The sequence below is a fragment of the Acomys russatus genome, chromosome 22, assembly GCF_903995435.1.
Source record: "Acomys russatus chromosome 22, mAcoRus1.1, whole genome shotgun sequence".
NCBI lineage: Eukaryota > Metazoa > Chordata > Mammalia > Rodentia > Muridae > Acomys > Acomys russatus.
The window spans coordinates 36283539-36301790 of NC_067158.1; the positions used below are offsets into that span (position 1 = coordinate 36283539).

General features: G+C 44.0%; 1 protein-coding gene and 1 pseudogene across 1 annotated transcript in view; both read right to left on the reverse strand.

Annotated features, from left to right (window-relative positions):
* The window catches only part of Fam184b (family with sequence similarity 184 member B), a 105293-nt gene that overhangs the window by 28930 nt on the left and 58111 nt on the right, over positions 1–18252 (reverse strand). The window contains exons 7-8 of the mRNA XM_051165126.1: positions 2467–2576; positions 817–946 (exon numbers count right to left, since the gene is read on the reverse strand). Of these exons, the coding sequence (XP_051021083.1) occupies positions 817–946; positions 2467–2576 (240 nt within the window). The remainder of the gene's footprint in view (positions 1–816; positions 947–2466; positions 2577–18252) is intronic.
* Positions 3506–3840, reverse strand: LOC127205843 (SRA stem-loop-interacting RNA-binding protein, mitochondrial-like; annotated as a pseudogene).

Genomic DNA, 18252 nt, shown 5'->3' on the forward strand with positions numbered 1-18252 from the left:
AGGAGCTAGGGACAGTGTAAGCCTTCAGGTGCTTTGGCAGCAAATGCTCCACAGGAAAGAGGGGGTTGTGAGCTGAGGTGCAAATGTTCCCAGAGAAATCCAGGGACCGAAGAAACCTTGCCGAGGTCCTTGGGGCAGCTCTCCCCCTCTCCCCCCTGCACCTTAGATCTCATTCCTTTCTGAGACCCTTTCTCCTGAAACTCTTCTCATGTACTGTGTTTAGTATTTACGGCTCCCACCCCTTGTGTAAGATAGAAATTACAGTTGTCTCTCTGTAGCTGCAAAGGCCTGGTTCCAGACCGTATACGACAGGGTATATCATATATACACAATATCTTATATGTACTAAAGCTCTTCTGTATTACTTATAATACAAATGCTATATAAATAGTCATTACGCCGTTTTGTTTAAGAAATTATGAAAACAAAAAGGTATGCGCACATCCAGTATAGATGCACTGTCTATCAAATAGATTCAACCTGAAGTTGGCTGAATCTACATATACAGAAGCTAAGGACACATGCTGTTTATTGTCTGTTCTACCTTTGCTGCACATGTATACATCCCTTCTGTGTAAAACACAGGGACGTTTACCTGATTTGTTCATTGATGGGCCCTCATGGCTCACAGCAGGTGCTCGTGAGTACTAGAAAAAGTACTTAATGAATAAGCAAAACCAAGATGTCTGCTGGACCCTGGACCTATAACACCCTTCTCAACTAGATGGAAACAGGCCCCGTGTGCTTTCCAAGGCTGTCTGTAGGAGGAGGCACTGTCGCACTCTGGGATGGGTATCCTATCCAGAGCTGTCCTACCTGGCTTTGTAGATTGGTCTTTTGGCTTGGCCAGTCCTCTGGTTGATGTCCAGTCTCCGCTGCCCTGTCCTTCGTCACAGAGCCCGATGGAGGCTGCAGGTCAATTCTTTCCTTGAGTGGCTCTCCAGTCCTTTGAAGAGATGAACAACAAAGTGATTAAAGGTTGTCGGTGTTTCAACTGCTCCTGCCTGGGAGGAGGAAGCTTCTGGAGAAGCTACTGGAGTAAGGAACCTTTTTTTTTTTTTTTTTTTCCTTTCAAAAAGCAAACTGACTTAAGTTCTGAGTTTTACTGTAGAGGGTTCTACTGATCTTAGTGGGTGCTTGGCAACTAAGAGACTGTGAGCTTAGAGTTCTTCTGAGGGACCTGGGAACCTTAAGAAAATAGGTCTCTACAACCAAGCTTCATATTTTTCTCCTATATATGGGGAACAAAAGAAAGAGAAGACACAACACTTTGCACAGCTTTTCACGCCTTTTAAAGCATGCTCATAATTTTTACTGGCTAACCCAGGTGTAAACTGGGAGATTATGAGTAGGCCTCTCCATAATAAAAAACATGGCCTAACATTTAAATAGCTTCTCATCATAGATAATATGCTGATCAATTTCTTTCAGGGACTATTTCCTTACTCAGAACTATGGAACTTGCTGAGAAACTAAAATGCTTTGATTGGGATGGGCCTTAATGATGAAGGGATGTCATGTGAAGGCCTTTAATTTTTCATGGCAGGAACATTGGGCCACAGGACCATAGGTTAGGGAGGAAAAGTCCCTGGGAAAAGGGATGTGAGGAAGGGATAAAGGTCCTGACATACAGGCATAAGATACATATACAGGTGCAGGGCTGAAGAGGTTTCTCACTAGTTAGGGGTATATACTGTTCTTGCAGAGGACCTGGGTTCAGTTTCCAACACCCACGTGGTAACCATCTGTAATTCCAGGTCCAGGAGGTCTGACATCCTATGCTGGCCTCTACAGGTGCACATGCATGCATGCAGGCAAACATTCACACATATAAAATAAAAAAATTTCAAATTGTTAAAAGATACATATGTATGAAAATATAATAATATCACATTACCATGACAACAACATGCCTTTTAGGGACCACTTCTTCAGCCTGGGTCCCAGCATGAGAGGCCATGAAGAAGAAACTGAAACTCTAGTAGAGCAGAGCAACCACACTTTACCCTCAGCCGGGAGCCACAGGCACGTAAACCCAGCAAAGCATGGCCAAACCGATCACAAAGGTAGCTTGCCGGGAGGTAAGCATCACATATTTTGAGGATGGCTGATAAGGCGGCTGCAGCTAATATGGGTGGAATAGCTGGGGCTTCTTATGGCAAGAACATTCACCTTTCTTTGCTGGTAAGAGAAGAAAAGGCTGTAGCCAGTCTAGGCTTGAATCTTGGGCAGAATTATTAACCTCTTTGAGCTTCAGGTTCCTTATAAAATGCCTCTATGTTGTGAAAATTAAATAAGGTAGCTTATGTAAGGCCGTAGCCATGTAGAAGAACATGCAAGACATGTCTGTTCTCTCTCTGAGCGTGAGGCTAAGGCCAGACATAAGCACTCGAGGACAGAAGCAATGATCTTCCTATCTAAGTCTTCCTGCTCGGCACTCTCAGCAGGCTGCCAATCTGCCTGTACCTTTCTTCATCTTCTTCTTCACTGCTGGTTTCTTCTTCATCTGTAAACTTCTCTGGGTCCTCTTTTCTGGGAGGTGTCTGGGAAGGTTCCTTTGGCTTTGAGCATGGATCCTAAGACAAAAACAACGACAAGATGAGACTAACTGAATTAACCTGGCTTGCTACATCCAGAAAGCAGACAAGAAAGGGCCTACAGAGACCCACTGGCAGGTGCAGGCTGGCAAGGATTGGGAAGGTGAGGGGCCTAGAACACAGCCAGGTGTATGGTTAGCGTGGGCTCTGCCCCTTGTTAGAGTTGCAGTCTGCAAGGTAATTCAATGGTTATAAAAACAAACCCAGGAAAGATTGTCTTGCCCAGTTCCCACCCTCAGTGAGTCATGCAATGGAGCCTGGGCTGGACTTTTTTTTTACCACCTTACAAGACAGTCCTGAGTGTGTCACACAGATGGTTCTTATCGGGGCTGACCCAGGGAGCCATGTGGAAGGTCAAAGGGCAGTGCTGGAACTCATCAGTGGCCATCGAAGGTAACTGTAGGCTCTACTATTGCTGTATGCAGGCCCTAGAGTGCAGCTTGCTCTCTCTCATTACGAAGGGTCAGGGAACATGGAGCTTGACAAATGGCTGGAAGCCCTGACAAATGGGCAAGGGAAGAGAGTGGGAACGACTCCTAACAGTGAGGCCACTGAACATAGCGTGTTCAGTCAATTGAATTTATTCGCATTATTATTCTTTCCTTTTGACAGAAACACAAGAGGGAAATGACGTTTTTCATTCCTCTGTTTATCATGAAAGCCACTATCCTTGAAGAGAGTGAGATAAGAGGCTGGAACAGATTTATTCTCAAGTTTCATCAAATGGTGGTAAATTGCAACCTGATTGTTTTTTTTTCTCACATGGCCTCGAGTCAAGGTCCTCCCTTTTTTGAACCTATTTGTTGTTGTTGTTGTTATTTTAATGTATAAAGATGTGTTGGCTTGCACCTGTGTTTTTCTTTTAAAGTCTCAGTTGTGTTTATTTAATGGGTAGTACAGTAATCACCTCAGAAATCTTTCTCTTCATCAGATGTTTAAGCCCCTTGCAAAACCTTTGGATTCTGAGCTTGAACATGAATCTTTGCTCCGTCAATAATACAACTTTCCTGTTGTAGTGCATTCTGAAGTTCTTCCTGTGAAGAAAACTGAACCCAACCTATGCCTTTGTGAAAGCCAGTCTCATTGTTAAAATGTACAATACACTTTTTTATATGGCCAAACTGGGCAAAATGTTCTCTCAATTCACTCGACACCACAGTCCAAGGAATTTTTCTGATAAAAGCAATAAGCCGACCAGCACTGAACGCAATGCCATTACTCCCCTCTCGGTAGAGACTGCCATGTTAAAACTGTGTTTTTCAAACTGTACTTGAGATCCTGAGAGCCTAAAATAAGAGAGACAGAGTGGACTGGAAAGTGGGTCCTTGGGCTCCCATGCCCAACTTGACCTGGAACAAGACTGTCTTCTGCATTGTCCTGTTCTGTAATATCTTTTAAAGTCCACCGTGTAAGGATAGTGGTCACTTTCACATGGAAAACATACTATATGGTTTCAATGCTTAGCTAACTGGATCTCAGTGGAATCTAAGATATCCAACCTTTCTTTCCTTCACACCAGAGTTTGCATATGGCCAGTCAAAACCCACATGTGCCGTCTATGAGTGCAGGCCAGTGGACTGTAATTCTTTCCTGGGTTTTCTCTGCCCTACCTTGCGTCAACCACTCTCTGTCACTCTCTTCTGTTAAAGCCCCCTTTTTTTTTGTCCCATACCTGAATCCTTGGACTTCCCTACTATTTCTGACCTTAGAGTCTCATCTAGTCCCTTTGTGTTAAATGTCACATGGATATTGATGCCATAGAAAGACGATTAGTGTATCACTCCACTTACTAGGGAAACAAACAAAAAAATGGTCAAGTTAATATAGTTGGACAGTGAAATAATGATTCCCAGACGCTGTGGTGGTGAGATGAGAGTAGAGAGTTTCGTTCAGGCAAGATGACTGCCACATAGAAAACTTCAGAATAAGACAGTACTTACAGTCAACAGAGATGCACAGAACATGACAATATCTTTACGACAATAAACAGATCAACCTGAGAGATGAAAGTTGCTTAGCTTCCTCATTGAACACGGAAGTGAACTCGGTAGTTCTTTCTGTTTATAATCATTGGCGCCCAGCTTCGTGAACACAAGAGACAGAGGTATCTACAGTTGTTTGGGTGTAGTTTTCCCCTAGGGTCCCTGTGGTGGGAGGCTGTCCACAGTTAGGGGTCATAGGTCATGGAGCTACTTCTCTCAGAAAGGGATGCTGGTCTCATGAAGTGAGTTTTAGAAAGAGTGAGTTGTTAAACAGGCCCCAAACTGTGTTTCTTTATGTTTTAGAAGTGAGTTCTTGTTTCTGCACATGCCTGGGCCCTCTATCATAGGCTTTCGCCAGGGATAAGTCACACTCCAAAACAGAACAGATAAAAACTCTTTACAAGACCATAAATATGCCTAAGGTATTTCATTGTAGTAACACAAAACAGACTAACACAGCGCCTTTCTCACCATGCTTCCAACACCGGTGATTAAAAAAAGACACCAGGGGTCTTCTAAAACAAAGCTTTGTTTTAGGAGTTTCTCAGTCTAACCTTTTAATTATCGAGACTAAAGAATGACACTCTTTATTCTATTCATTCAACTGTCATATCATATCAACTTAACATGAAAGTGTTGAATGCCAGCCATTTGTCAGTACATTAGGTGCTGGAAGTGTAACTAACGAAGATAGCATTGTTATTCCCAGAAACACGTGGTCCAGCGTGTCCAGCGTGACATAGAGTGACAATTCCAAGAAACCATGAGAAATTCCCCCTCTTTCTTGCCCTGACCTTGTGCACCTGGTGTTTCAAGTCACACACATCATTCTAAAGGTGCTGGGGGGTCAGGAGGGTCTGGGGGAGATGGGTCTGCTGTTAAGAGCACAGGTTGCTCTGTTCACACCCCTCTGTTGCTCCTGTTCTAGGAACTCTTGACACCCTGTACTGGACTCTGCAGGTACCAAGCGCACATGTTGTACACAGATATCTGAACACTCCCATACATGAACATGAAGTAATGTTTCTAGTTAAAAAGGTGCTAGGCTAAGCTTGAATATTCTACAGATGAACTTTATTGTGAAGAGAAATTAAGAGGTGACTGGATCAGCACATCCAAGTCTAGTAGCCTTGTCACAATAGCGCAGGTCTTTGAACTCCAACCAGAGGACAGCTGTTTCACCTGTTCAGTTCTCTGAACTCCAACTGGAATAGACTCTCTCACTCTTCTGTAGTTGTTACCAACTTGTCATTCTTGCAAGCCCTCTAGCAGGAATGGCTACTCCTGGCTCAGGGAACTGAGGGTATCACATGTCACTGGCCCTGGCTCTCCACTGGGCTCTCAGGTTCAGCCAGTGCTCTCCACTGCTGCAGGGGCCCGAGTACAGATAGTGCACACAGGAAAAGAAACAACCTGTCTCTCCCCCAAAATGTCTACCAAGGAACTTCCTCCCAAGCAAGGGTGGTTATTTAAAAACCTTTCCATTGTTTAACCTCATTTAGATTTTTTTTCTATTTTAAAGAAAAACTCACCACCAGATCTCCTGGACAGGAATATTCAAAGTCGTTTTAAGGTCCAGTTGACAATCTTTCAAAGGCAACACTTCGTTCATCTTAAAATAGATCACCTAATGTAGTGGTGTTTTGCTGGGGACTGTAATAAATATTATAAAGTCACCTTATATTTATAGAATGTTTAATGGTTTCAAGAAATGCTGTCATATGGCTTCTGCTGTCTATTACCACAAGTCTCTGGGGGTATGGAGGGTAGAAGTTATTGCTGCCATTTCACTAAAAGAAACAGTGGGCCGGGCACAGTGGTACACACCTGTAATCCCAGCACTCTGAGAGAAAGAGGCAGGTGGAACTTTGTGAGTTCGAGGCCAGTCTGGTCTACAGAGTGAGTCCAGACAGCCAAGGCTACAACAGGGAAACCCTGTCAGAAGAGGAGGAGGTGGAGGAGGTGGGGAAATGGGGGTGGGGAGAAAGAAGGAAGAAGAAGAGGAAGAAATAGAAGAAAGTAGCATAGGGCTTCAATTTCCTATGCATAAAATAAAGAGAGCACTTGCATGTGCCTGGAGGTTGTTGTAGAGCCTGTAGACACAAGTCAGGGCCTTGTCTGCTTTTACTATCATGATATATGTGGAAACTGATCTTGAGGAGACATCCAGACTTGCCTGAGGTCCTGAGCAGGCCTGGGACAGAGCTGGCAGAACCTTTATCTTATTTCCAGACTGGAGTTGCTGCCCTGCCCTATGCTGTCTTCTCAGGTTCCAGAGCATCCTCACTGGTGCCAGGCATCTCTCTAGCGGGTGAAATCAGCCTGCCTTGTTCCCAATGTGACTAGACCCCTCAAGTAACACCAGATGGATAATGCCAGCCCCTGCCAGCTTGAGAGTACTTGAGAAATCACAGTTGTTTTCCTCTTGGATAGCTCATGGCTTGGACTCATATAGACTTTCTAGCAAGTCACAAAGGGCACAAAGTAACAGTGAGCAAAGGATGCTTCTTAGGCCTATGGTACCCCTTTATGCATTCCCACCACCCTTGAGGATCTCATCTTGTGTGTGTGTGTGTTTTTTTTCCTGGAATGACTCTGGTGAGATCATACCAAAATTCCATGTCAGCACATGCCAGCAGATGCTACTCTTCTGAAATAGCGTCCTAAACCTTCCCAGGACCATGCACGCACTCTCTCATTCTTCCTCCTGACTCATAGGGCTACATAAGAGTTTTTATGACATTGCTGTAGCACTCATCACATCATGCTATTCTTTAAGTAAATATTTTTCCATGAAGCTGGTCTTTACTACTCTGTGTGTTCTTCTTTTTCCACCCTTCATTCCCCCGGTTTTACCCTCAATCACTAGATAGGAGAGAAAGAATAGAGGGGAGAAAAAGAGAGAGATTCTTGAGTATAATTTCTTTCCTTTTCTTTCTTCTTTGAACACAACTGCTAACAAACTCACAACCAACCCCCTGAATGACCAACAACCACTTCCTGCACCTATCGGGGATCCAGCATTTATGTAACCTCTGGAAAGATCTCAGAATTCCAAAGTCACCCAATCACAGAAACTATCTGCATCTGGCAAAACCACGCCTCTCCTAGAGCACAAGACAAATCATAGTCAGCTGCTGTGGACAGGACAGTCCAAAACAGTGCCATATCTCCACACCTGGGATTAAAACAAACACATTCTTATAATATTTCTGTGTTTCTTTTTGAAGAAACCAAAAATTCAAGAATTGTCACTACATTTCCCCTTTTGAATTTGAGTCCTCTAAGGAGAAACCCGGGCCTCACTCAGCTAGGCATCCTGTCCCACATCTTGTATGGTGGAAATAACCACACACTTCAGTCATAGTTACCACACCTGGAGAGAATGGAGGCAGGGTTCTACAAAAATCTCTTCCCCCTTTTTGTCCCCAGTTTACAATCCATATGCTAAGAGTCTTCCAGAATAAAGATTAAAAAAAAAAAATTACTCAGACTAGACTGGCTTTATGGAAACCAACGAATGGCACTATGGGCCTAAGAGAATTGCAATACTAGATGCAAGGAACAAAGAAAAAGGTTTCCTTGGAACTTAACTAACTTTAGTGGGGACACACCCAGAGCCTCACCCAGGGCTGGCATCCTTCTCTGCATGGGGTGGGGAGTGGAAATTCTGCTCTCAATTAACACTGTTATTTTTATCACTCTTGACTCACAGAGAGACTTTTTCAGGACAACCAACAACCTAAGTTTAAACCCCTGACCCTGAAATTTTACAGACCCCTGCTAGCAGGAACATCACTGGGAGGCTGGCATTTAACACTCTACTTTGGTGTCCTTGTGTCACCAGCTGAACTTTTTGCATGTCCTGTCCCTCCGTATCATTCACGTTGTTATAGGTTTCGCTGTACTGTAGCGTGTTGTTATGCACAAGAAATCTAGGCCTTGGTAAATTTCTCATTGGGCCATCATGCAGCTATTTGAACTAAATTAAAAACTTTGACTGGCAACATTCAGCAAGTTTTGCATATTATCATATTGACCCAGTGTGTTAAAATAGCCACTTACACGTGCTGCTGCTGGTGGTATACACGGGATGAGCACCAGTGGGAAAGTGCGTGGTGGTATCCATCGAAGTTAAACATCCACACACCACAGGAATGAGAAAGTCCTATAGCAGGAAGAGTTATTGACATGTGCTAAGTGCTCTTTCCCATACTGGCCATATATTAATTCCTGTGACTATCACAAGCCTCTCTGAGGTAGATAGTAGCATCAATTCCATTTCATACATGAGAAAGTTAAAGCAAGCGTATGCTTATTATCTGCCCAGGGTTATCCAGCCAGTAAGAACTCAGGCAGCTGGTTTGTCCATGTGTTTGTTTATCTACTGCAGATACCATATCCCTCCTTTGTGCTAGCCACTGAAGAGTGTCTATACAATCTAGGTCTATCATAGGAAAAAGACTAAATATATGTGGTTTCTTTTATAAAGGAGACCTAAGCAAGTTGCTTTTAGAAACATTCAGCTGTACTGGGAGTGTACTGATGTGTTACAAAGTCTCAGCTATATAAAGTTTAAAAAGCAGACTGTCAAAACCCATGCTAGTGTTGGCAGAAAAATATACCCACAATTATGTGTGCAGACACATACTCCACCTTTAAAAATACATACAAGAAGATATAAAACAAGTAGTTATCCTGGGATAAGAAACATGGAGTTGAGGAAAACTTTCAGTTGAATACACTTACATTTCTTCAGAATTCTATACCATATACCCAGATCACTTTTTGGAAAAGAAAACACTATTTGAAAGAACATATAACACCTTCAAAGTGCAGGGTATTTGCCCAGTGGAAACCATAGCAACGAGAGCCTTAATTCTATCACTAAGGGTCCATATCATTTCAGAGGTATTTGGTCTGCACACTTTCTTCTCTGCTGTAGCGTCCAGCTCAGGGACCAGCACTGTCTGGATGCTCCACAGTGAGTGAATGAGTGACTCACAAAATTAATTAAAGCAAACAGAACTGACAGTTGTGATGGTGTGCCCTGTCAGAGAGGTTTGCATCTCCACATGGAAGCTGAGCTTGGTCCAGGCCAATGCTCTAGGCTGACGAGGTCACATGGGGGCTGGGTTTTAAAGTGAGCTAACTCACGCCCCTTTCTGTGTACTGGTATTTTTAACTTCTCTAGGATTTGCTATGAAAGTTGCGGCAGCAGCTCTCAGCTGGGGCAGTTTTGTTCCCAGGAGTCCTCTGGCGGGGTCTGGAGACATTCTGTCTAGGAGGGTGTGCTACTCTTACTTGGTGCATAGAGGCCTACCCATCTTACAGAGGCCTAAGAATCTTACAGAGCCTACTCCATCCCCAAATCAAAATATCTTCTGCCTCCCAACCCAAAATATCTTCTGCCCATCCCGCCTCAAAGGCAATTAGTGAAGCGGAGATACATCTTGAACTGCAAGGATAGCACTAGCTTATAGTCATGTGACTGAGACTGTTAGATTCCTGTTCATCAGCCCTGGCTATTTGCCGATACCCATGTGCTTCTATTTTCTCTCAAAAACCTGGTGAAACTCAGAGGAAGGACAGCAGGTTGCCAAGAAGAGACTTGATACCCTATGAGCATATACAGGGGGAGGTAATCCCCCTCAGGAACAGTCATAGGGGAGGGGAATAATGGGAAAATAGGAGGGAGGAAAGAATGGGAGGATACAAGGGATGGGATAACCATTGAGATGTAACAAGAATAAATTAATAAAAAAAAATACTAGAATATTCGAGAGGCGGCTTTTCTTAGCAACTCTGCAAGGAGCCTGTGAAAAGACAGGCTGTTCCAGGAATTATTCTCCTGAATTCTGGGTTATAAGGGTAGTTGCTAAGGAACTGAGGGGGAGGGAATGAGAGCATCTCCAGGTTTCTCAAGCAGAAACCTCAGACATGGTGGACTAGCACAGCCTGGGAGCAGGAAGCTCCGACTACGGGGAAGAAGTGGTCTCCGGTTCTTCAGGTTTCTCTTTGACCATGACGTGTGGGTCAAAGGACTGCTGAAAGGTTCTCTGCCAGTCTAATATCCCAGGCAACAGAAGCAGCCCTGGTCACTTTCCTTAATCCCAAGAGGGTTGAGGCCGGTTTTCCCTGAAGCTTCGAGAGAACATGACGACAGGGTCACCTCCAGCGGCTGCACCCTGGCTGAGCTGCCTGTGGGGCTCACTTAACTACTCTCACTCCGTTTCCTTCCTCTATAAAATGGATTTGTTGTAAGACTCTAATGAAGCCAAAGATAGAATCAGGCCTTTATAATCGACGAGTTCCCATCCAAGTGTTATTCAACCCACGTTCACTTGATTCTTGGCTTATATTTTCCCTGATAAATATGTGCTTAACTAAGGCTCATCCTGTTACAGTAGCAGTGGAGACCCACTAGGAAGCTGACCCCGGGTAGATTAACTCCTCTAAGAATTAATTCAGTGTTTTCTCATAAAATTGGGAATAGTGCTACCTCAAGATCTAGCTATACCACTCCTAGACATATGCCCGAAAGATGCTCCACCATACAACAAGGACATTTGCTCAACTACGTTCATACCAACCTTATTCGTAATAGCCTGAATCTGGAATCAACCTAGATGTCCCTCAACCAAAGAATGGATAAAGAAACTGTGGTACATTTACACAACGGAATACTACTCAGCTACTGCAAACAAGGAAATCTTGAAATTTACAGCCAAATTGATGGAACTAGAAATGGTCCTCTTGAGTGAGGTAACCCAGACACAGAAAGACACACATGGCATGTACTCACTTATAAGCAGATATTAGCCAAATAATACAGGATAACCACACAACAATACACAGACCTAAAAAAACAACCCCACCTAAATAACAAGGCAGACCCTAAGGAGAATGCTTAATTCTCATTCAGAAGGACAAATAGAACGGACACAGGAAATGGTTGAAGAGAAAGAACAGGAAGGGAGCCTACCATAGAGGTCCTCTGAAAAGCTCCACTCAGCAGGGGATCCAAGCAAATGCTAAGACCCACAGCCAAACTGCGGGGTGGAACACAGGGAGTCTTATGGAAGAGTTGGGGAACAGAAGGACCTGGAGGGAACAGGAACTTCACAAGGAGACCAGTGAAGCCAGTAAATCTGGGTGGAGGATGGGGCTGCTTCCGAGACTGATGCACCAACCAAGGACTAAGCATGGTGAGGACCTAGACCCTCTGCTCAGATGTAGTCCATAGGCAGCACAGTCTCCTTGTGGGTCTCATAATATGCAGAGTAGGGACTACTTCTGACATGGACTCTGGGCCTCACATGTTGATTACTTCCCTCTGCTGGGATGGCCTTGCCAGGCCACAAAGGAAGAGGATATAAGGCAGTCCAGGTAAGGCTTGATAAGCTGAGTCAGATGTTAGGGGAGGAGGGCTCCCCTTTCTGAGGACTAGGGGAAGGAAGGAGGGAGGGTAGGAGCATGAGACAATGTGTGTGTGTGTGTGTGTGTGTGTGTGTGTGTGTGTGTGAGAGAGAGAGAGAGAGAGAGAGAGAGAGAGAGAGAGAGAGAGAGAGAGAGCGCGAGCGCTACAATTGGAATGTAAAGTGAACTAATTAAAAAAAAAAAAAGAATTAATCCAGCCGGGCAGGTCAGTCACCTGGCCAAGAAGCAAAGTCACTCTACAGATGTAAAGTATAGAGATGTATTTAGAGAACTGTAGAAGAAAATGCAGAATGCTGTTGACTGGGCTCATCTCTAGAATGAAGCAAGCTGCTAATAGGCAATGGCATTTGCAGCATCCTGCTTAGAATGTGTCTGTCCTACTCAGGAGTACTGAGACTCAGATTAGTGAGCACACCCAGGAGGCTTTTGTTCCATTACCTAGATTCTCTTCTCTTCTGTTTCAGGTTTTAAGGCTAGAGGAATTTATCCATCAACAGAAGGTACCTCTGTGGGAAACTGAGGCAGGGCCCCAGAATTTAAGTTGCCACCTCTGTGGTATAGTAGAAAACCAGGTAGCTTTTAGATTTTGTGTGTGTGTGTGTATTAATTAGCCCCCCCCCCCCAGCCCTTCTACACCCTATGGACCATACTGACATTTACAGGCTTCTTCATGTGCCCCCACCCACCCCCACCTCAGCTATGCCAAATGCTTACGGGGAACAATGAGTACAAAATCCATCTGCAAAAACTATGAAGGAAATAGAGTTCTGAGGAATTACCCTTGTGGATTGAAAAAGAAAAAAGAGCTTGTCAGAAAAACAAAACAAAACAAAACAAAACAAAAAAAAACCAAAACTTGTCAGATTAATCTCCTTTCTGAGAAGGCTGCCCTGCAGAGGACAAAAAAATAAAAGAGGAAGGGGCTTTGAATCTGTCCAGTACTAGCCACAATAATACCAGGCCCCAGCCTTCCCTCCACAGCCTTGTTTCTGGTGGCAGCAGTCTTGCTTATGAAGCTGTCCTTGCGGGGACACCTAAGGGCAGAAACAGGGTCCTGTGTGTTGCTTTTGCAGTAAGCTGTACTATGCTCCTAGGACTGCAGTGATGAATTTCCACTGGTTCTTGGCTTAAACAATAGAAATTTATTCTCTTCTAGCTCTGGAGACTGGACATCGGAAGGCAAAGGGCCGGCTGGACTGGTTCCCCTTTCAAATTTTAAGGGTGAGCCTGCCCCCAGCTTATCTCTCAGCCGAGGCTGCTGGCAATCCTAGCTTTTCCTTGGTTTACCAGACACATTATTCTAATCTCCGTCAGTGGTCACATGGCTTCCTTCCCTAAATATTTGTGTTTACTAGCCTTCTAAGGCAATCATTCTCAGCCTTCCTGATGCTGAGACCCTTTAATACAGCTCCTCATACTGTGGGGACCTCGACCATAAAGTTATTTTTGTTGTTACTTCATAACTCTAATTCTCCTACTTTTATGAACCACAGTGTAAATAGATTTGGAGACCGAGGTTTGCCGAAGGAGCCGAGACCCACATGTTGAGAACTACTGTTCCAAGGACATAGCCATCGAACCTAGAACTCACTAAAATCCGATATGGCCTCAACTGGTTGCTTTTATTCAGTCTTTATTTCCAAATAAGGTCACCTTCTCAGGATGTCAGTGCACTTCAAGCTCTGGGTGCGAGAATACTATACAACAAACAGAGCCTGAGTCTTAGCCACCGGCCTCCGGAGACCCCTGGTCACCCACTTCTGTGTGCTGTGGTGTCCTGCACTTCCTTGTCCGGTCCTCCAGGCACTACACTAGACACCAGCTCTCAGGGGAGGACTTTCTAAAATGGTGACTGGAAATTTTTGGGAGGCCCACCTGGGGTGCCACATGTTACCTGGGGAACTGGGGGAGGGGGGATGAAGCTTCTCAGAATCCTTAATCTCACCAGTGACAGAATTGAGGAACAGACTTAGAGGAAAGCTTGAGGATAGTTATTAAGAGTTTAAAAGAAGGAACCCAGGGCAGCCAAACTAAATCTAAGCAGCCACCCTAAGAGGGACGTGGAAAGTGGGAAGAACAAAAGCCATGCCGCTCATAGACAGCCACATGGCAGGAGGAAAAAGCAAAAGCTTAAAAATATAATGAGAAAGCACTAAGTATCTCGGAAAGTCTTGGAAGGCCTCCCTGTGTTATTCTGTTCTCTGCTTCTAATGAAGAACCGAATGGGCAAACGTTATTACAAGCCTAAGGCACATAAGTATTAGATTCCTTAATTTCTTTAAAAAAAAAAATTAGTGGGTACAATAACAGCACTGAAGAACTGCACAAATGAATTGAAAGAAGCGTGTCTAGAAGGCACTATTAAATTATAAAGTTTTAATTGTGGTTATAATCACTAGCCAACTAATTGTTACTTGTCAATTAAATAGGTTGTTCTTCCCTGCAGACTTTAGTGGGGGAAATGAGGCCAGTAGCCATAAGGAAAGCTCAGACGCTGCTAGCAAACCTGTGTAGCTCTCATACTTGTCACACACTACACGGACACAGGAAGGGAAGGGAAGGGACATCATAAGGTAAAGATTATATGATAATAAAATGGTTGCCATCTTTAAGCCTCTCTTCTTGAGGGAGAGACCAGCTTATAACCATAGCAACACTTGGTGGAGGCATGTATAAAACAATATGCCACCATTCACAGTATATTTGTGCCAGTAACATATGAAAGTGTTTGTGGAACTTTGGATAGGCTCTTGTATTTGAATACTTGGCCCCCAGTTGGCAGAACTGTTTAGGAAGGATTAGGAGATACAGCCTTGTTGGAGAAGATGTGCTACTAGGCTATGAGGCTTTAAAAGCCCACACATTTCCCAGGTAGTTCTCTGTGTCTTGTGCTTGTAGACCAATTGTTTTTTTGTTGTTGTTGTTTTTTTTTTTTTTGGTTTTTCGAGACAGGGTTTCTCTGTGTAGCCTTCGCCATCGTGGACTCACTTTGTAGACCAGGCTGGCCTCGAACTCACATCGATCCGCCTGTCTCTGCCTCCCGAGTGCTGGGATTAAAGGCGTGCGCCACCACACCCGGCTCTTGTAGACCAATATGTAAGCTCTCAGCTACGGCTCTTGTGCTATCCCTGCCCACCTGCTGCCATGATTTCCACCATGATCGTCATGGATTCTAACCCTCTGAAACTGTAAGCCCCAGATGATTACTTTCTTTTATAAGTTCCACTGGTCATGGTGTCTTATCACAGCAAGATGAAAATAACTAAGACAGTACTTTTTTTTTTTTTAATCAAATTAAATCTCTAAGTCTTCACAATATCCCCAATGATGCAGGTAGTACTGTGTAGAATCTGAGGTAATAAATTCTGGCCTGGAGAAGCTAGCAACTTTAAGGGTATGAAAGGGTGAGCAGGAATCTGTCAGTAGTGAGGGGAGGAAAGGGAATTCTAAGAAACAAGATTAGCAGGTATAATAGGAGAGGGCAGTAGTGTTAGGGCAGCAATAAAAGCCTATTAAGGAAAACATCCTTCTGGTCAAGAGAATAGATTCTCTGGCCCAGGTGAAGGCCTAACATTGCAGTTATATTGGGCCAATTGCCCAGCCAAGGGACCACCCCAGGAAGGCAGGCTTACATTAGCTGCATTAAAGAGATAAATAAAATAATTTTTCCTTTGACGAGATGAGATAGTATACTTTTCTTTCCTAGAATTCCTGCTCAGCCTCTCCCACCGCAGTCTTCACAAGCAGCCACGGTCTTTGGCTGGATCTCCCACCTGTCTGAGCCTGAATCAGAAAGTTGCAACTGTTCCTCTTTCTGTCTTTCTTCCAGATGCTGACCAGGATGGTTATGTATGCTTTTTTTGACGGTTTGCACTTCTTTACCCTTTCTTTTTATTATACATTTAAAAACTTTTTAATGTATACATTTATATTATATATGTTTAATAATATGTATGTGTAATAATATAAATGTATACATTTTAAACAAATTAAAAAATCTTTACTCTTTCTTTAAAGCTTTCTTCCCTGCTGTGTGGCTGTTTACCCACCTTGCTCTGACCTCCATACTGGCTTAATTGGCATGGCTGTTTTTCTTCTCTCCATCATCCTCCTTCTGCGGTTTGTAGCTTGCCTGCCCTGGAGCTTTTCTCCTTTAAACACTAATAAATTTGCCCTTTAAATTTGTTGTATTAATGAGACTAAGAAACAAAATGAGGGACCACCAAACCCCACTGTATCATTTGGCAACCATGAAGGAACACTACATTTCCAATGGTGGTTGGATAGATGTGAGGTTGAAGTAAGGTTCCACCTGGTGGGTGTACACACGAGGGGGTGCACAGGGTGGGCAGAATCTGGAGAGAAGTGTTTGTAAGTTAAGTTGAGCCAAGAGTAGGGAAAAAAACAGGAATTACGGATTTTAGGGGGGTGGAATGGGCCTTATTGCAGGTTCTGATTTTAGAAAATGAGCTCTGGAATTAGGTCCAGGGACGATGCCCATAGCAAAGCTCTTGCAGGATGTGGGCAATATCCCAACATCACGGTCTGTTTTATTTAAAAAGCCAGGGTGCTAACTATATCACCCAGGTTGTTCTTAAAGTCCAGTGCTTAGGCAATCAGCATGCCACAGGCTCCGAGTAGCTGGCACTACAGCTATGGGACACAATGCATAGCCTATGGCTATTTATGCAGCACCTCGAAGTAACCAACTGAGGTCAGCAACTCTGATAGTCTTGCCCAAAATACTGTGTAGAAAGCAGGGAGGAGACGGGCAGGCTGGGGGCGCAAGACCCACATGATTTGACCTGAGTGGCGGGGATAGTGGGGTTAGGAAGGGGCTGGGGCTGAGAATGGGAGATCTGGGAGATGTTAGGCAGGCTCTAGATGGAGTTGCCTAAGACACTAAGATGGACAACCAGTGTGGTTGCCAGCCCCTTTGTGAAAATGGAAACTGAATGTTCTGCACTTCTCAGAAATCACAGGATCCTTATCTCAGTCCAGCAGCAGTTTGACCACGACATCTGCTATCTTAACGACCCAAAGTCCCAGTTATTATTATTATTATTATTATTATTATTATTATTATTATTATTATTATTGGTAGTAGTAGTAGTAGCAGCAGCAGCAGCAGTAGTATTGCTCACAGCAGTTCCTTTTCCCTTAGTCCTCTCCTGCCATTCTCCCATCTAACTAAACCACCCTATAAAATCCAAAACTCCCCTTTTGGTGGAACTGCTCTCCCATTTTTTGGAGACAACTTGAGAGGTGACATGTGTGTGATGTCCACCTGCTAGGAGAACTGGATGTGGTCAAGAGAGGCGGTTCCATGTCCAGTTCTGATTGGTTAGTGGCACCATGAGTGTGGCAGAAGGAAGGAATTGAGGCCAAAGAACAGAAAGCAGCCCTGTCCTCGGTCACGGCTAATGACAGGTATTCATTCAGGTCCTGAGTGGTCCTCAGTCACTAGAGGTGACACCAGAGGTAGCACTGGCATACTGGTGAAGAGTAGGGAGCAACATGGCCAGGGTGTGACTCTCATGTTTGCTACTTATTAATTATGCATTTTAGGGGAAGTAGATTTACATTCTCCCTGTCTCTGTGTTCTCTTTTTCAAATTAGAGATAATGAAGGATCTATGTTACAAGACGGTTGGGTGTGGAAAGAGTTAATACATGCAAAACAACTTAGTTTCTTGATTAAGGAAACAGTTCCATTGCATAAGCCATTTGTATGGTGCCAGTTGGTCTCACTCACATACAAGAAGCCACTTTAATCCCTGCAGAGCAGTCACAGGAGGCACTGCAGGAGGGAGGGAGAAACAGAATGAACAGAAGGAAGAGGAGGGGAGGAAGTGGGAGGAGAGGCCTTCTTGCTATACAGCTTCTCAGAACACATCAGGACAGAAACAGTCTCTGCAAAGATCCTTGCAAAGCCAGCTTCAGATCTTGAAATAACAGGTCTCAGGCAGGGATGGTCAACGGGTATTTATTTTGTTGTTATTGTTTGTTTCTCTTTTCTTTTTGTCTTAGTTAGGGCTTCCATTGCTGTGAAGATAACCATGATCAAGGCAACTATTATAAAAGAGTATATTTAATTGAGGCTGGCTTACAGTTTTCAGAGGCTTAGTCCATTATCATCACGGCAAGGAAGTATGGCAGCATACTTGGTGCTGGAGGAGCCAAGAGTTCCACAACTTGATCCTAGGGCAGCCAGGAAGAGACTGGATGCATTTC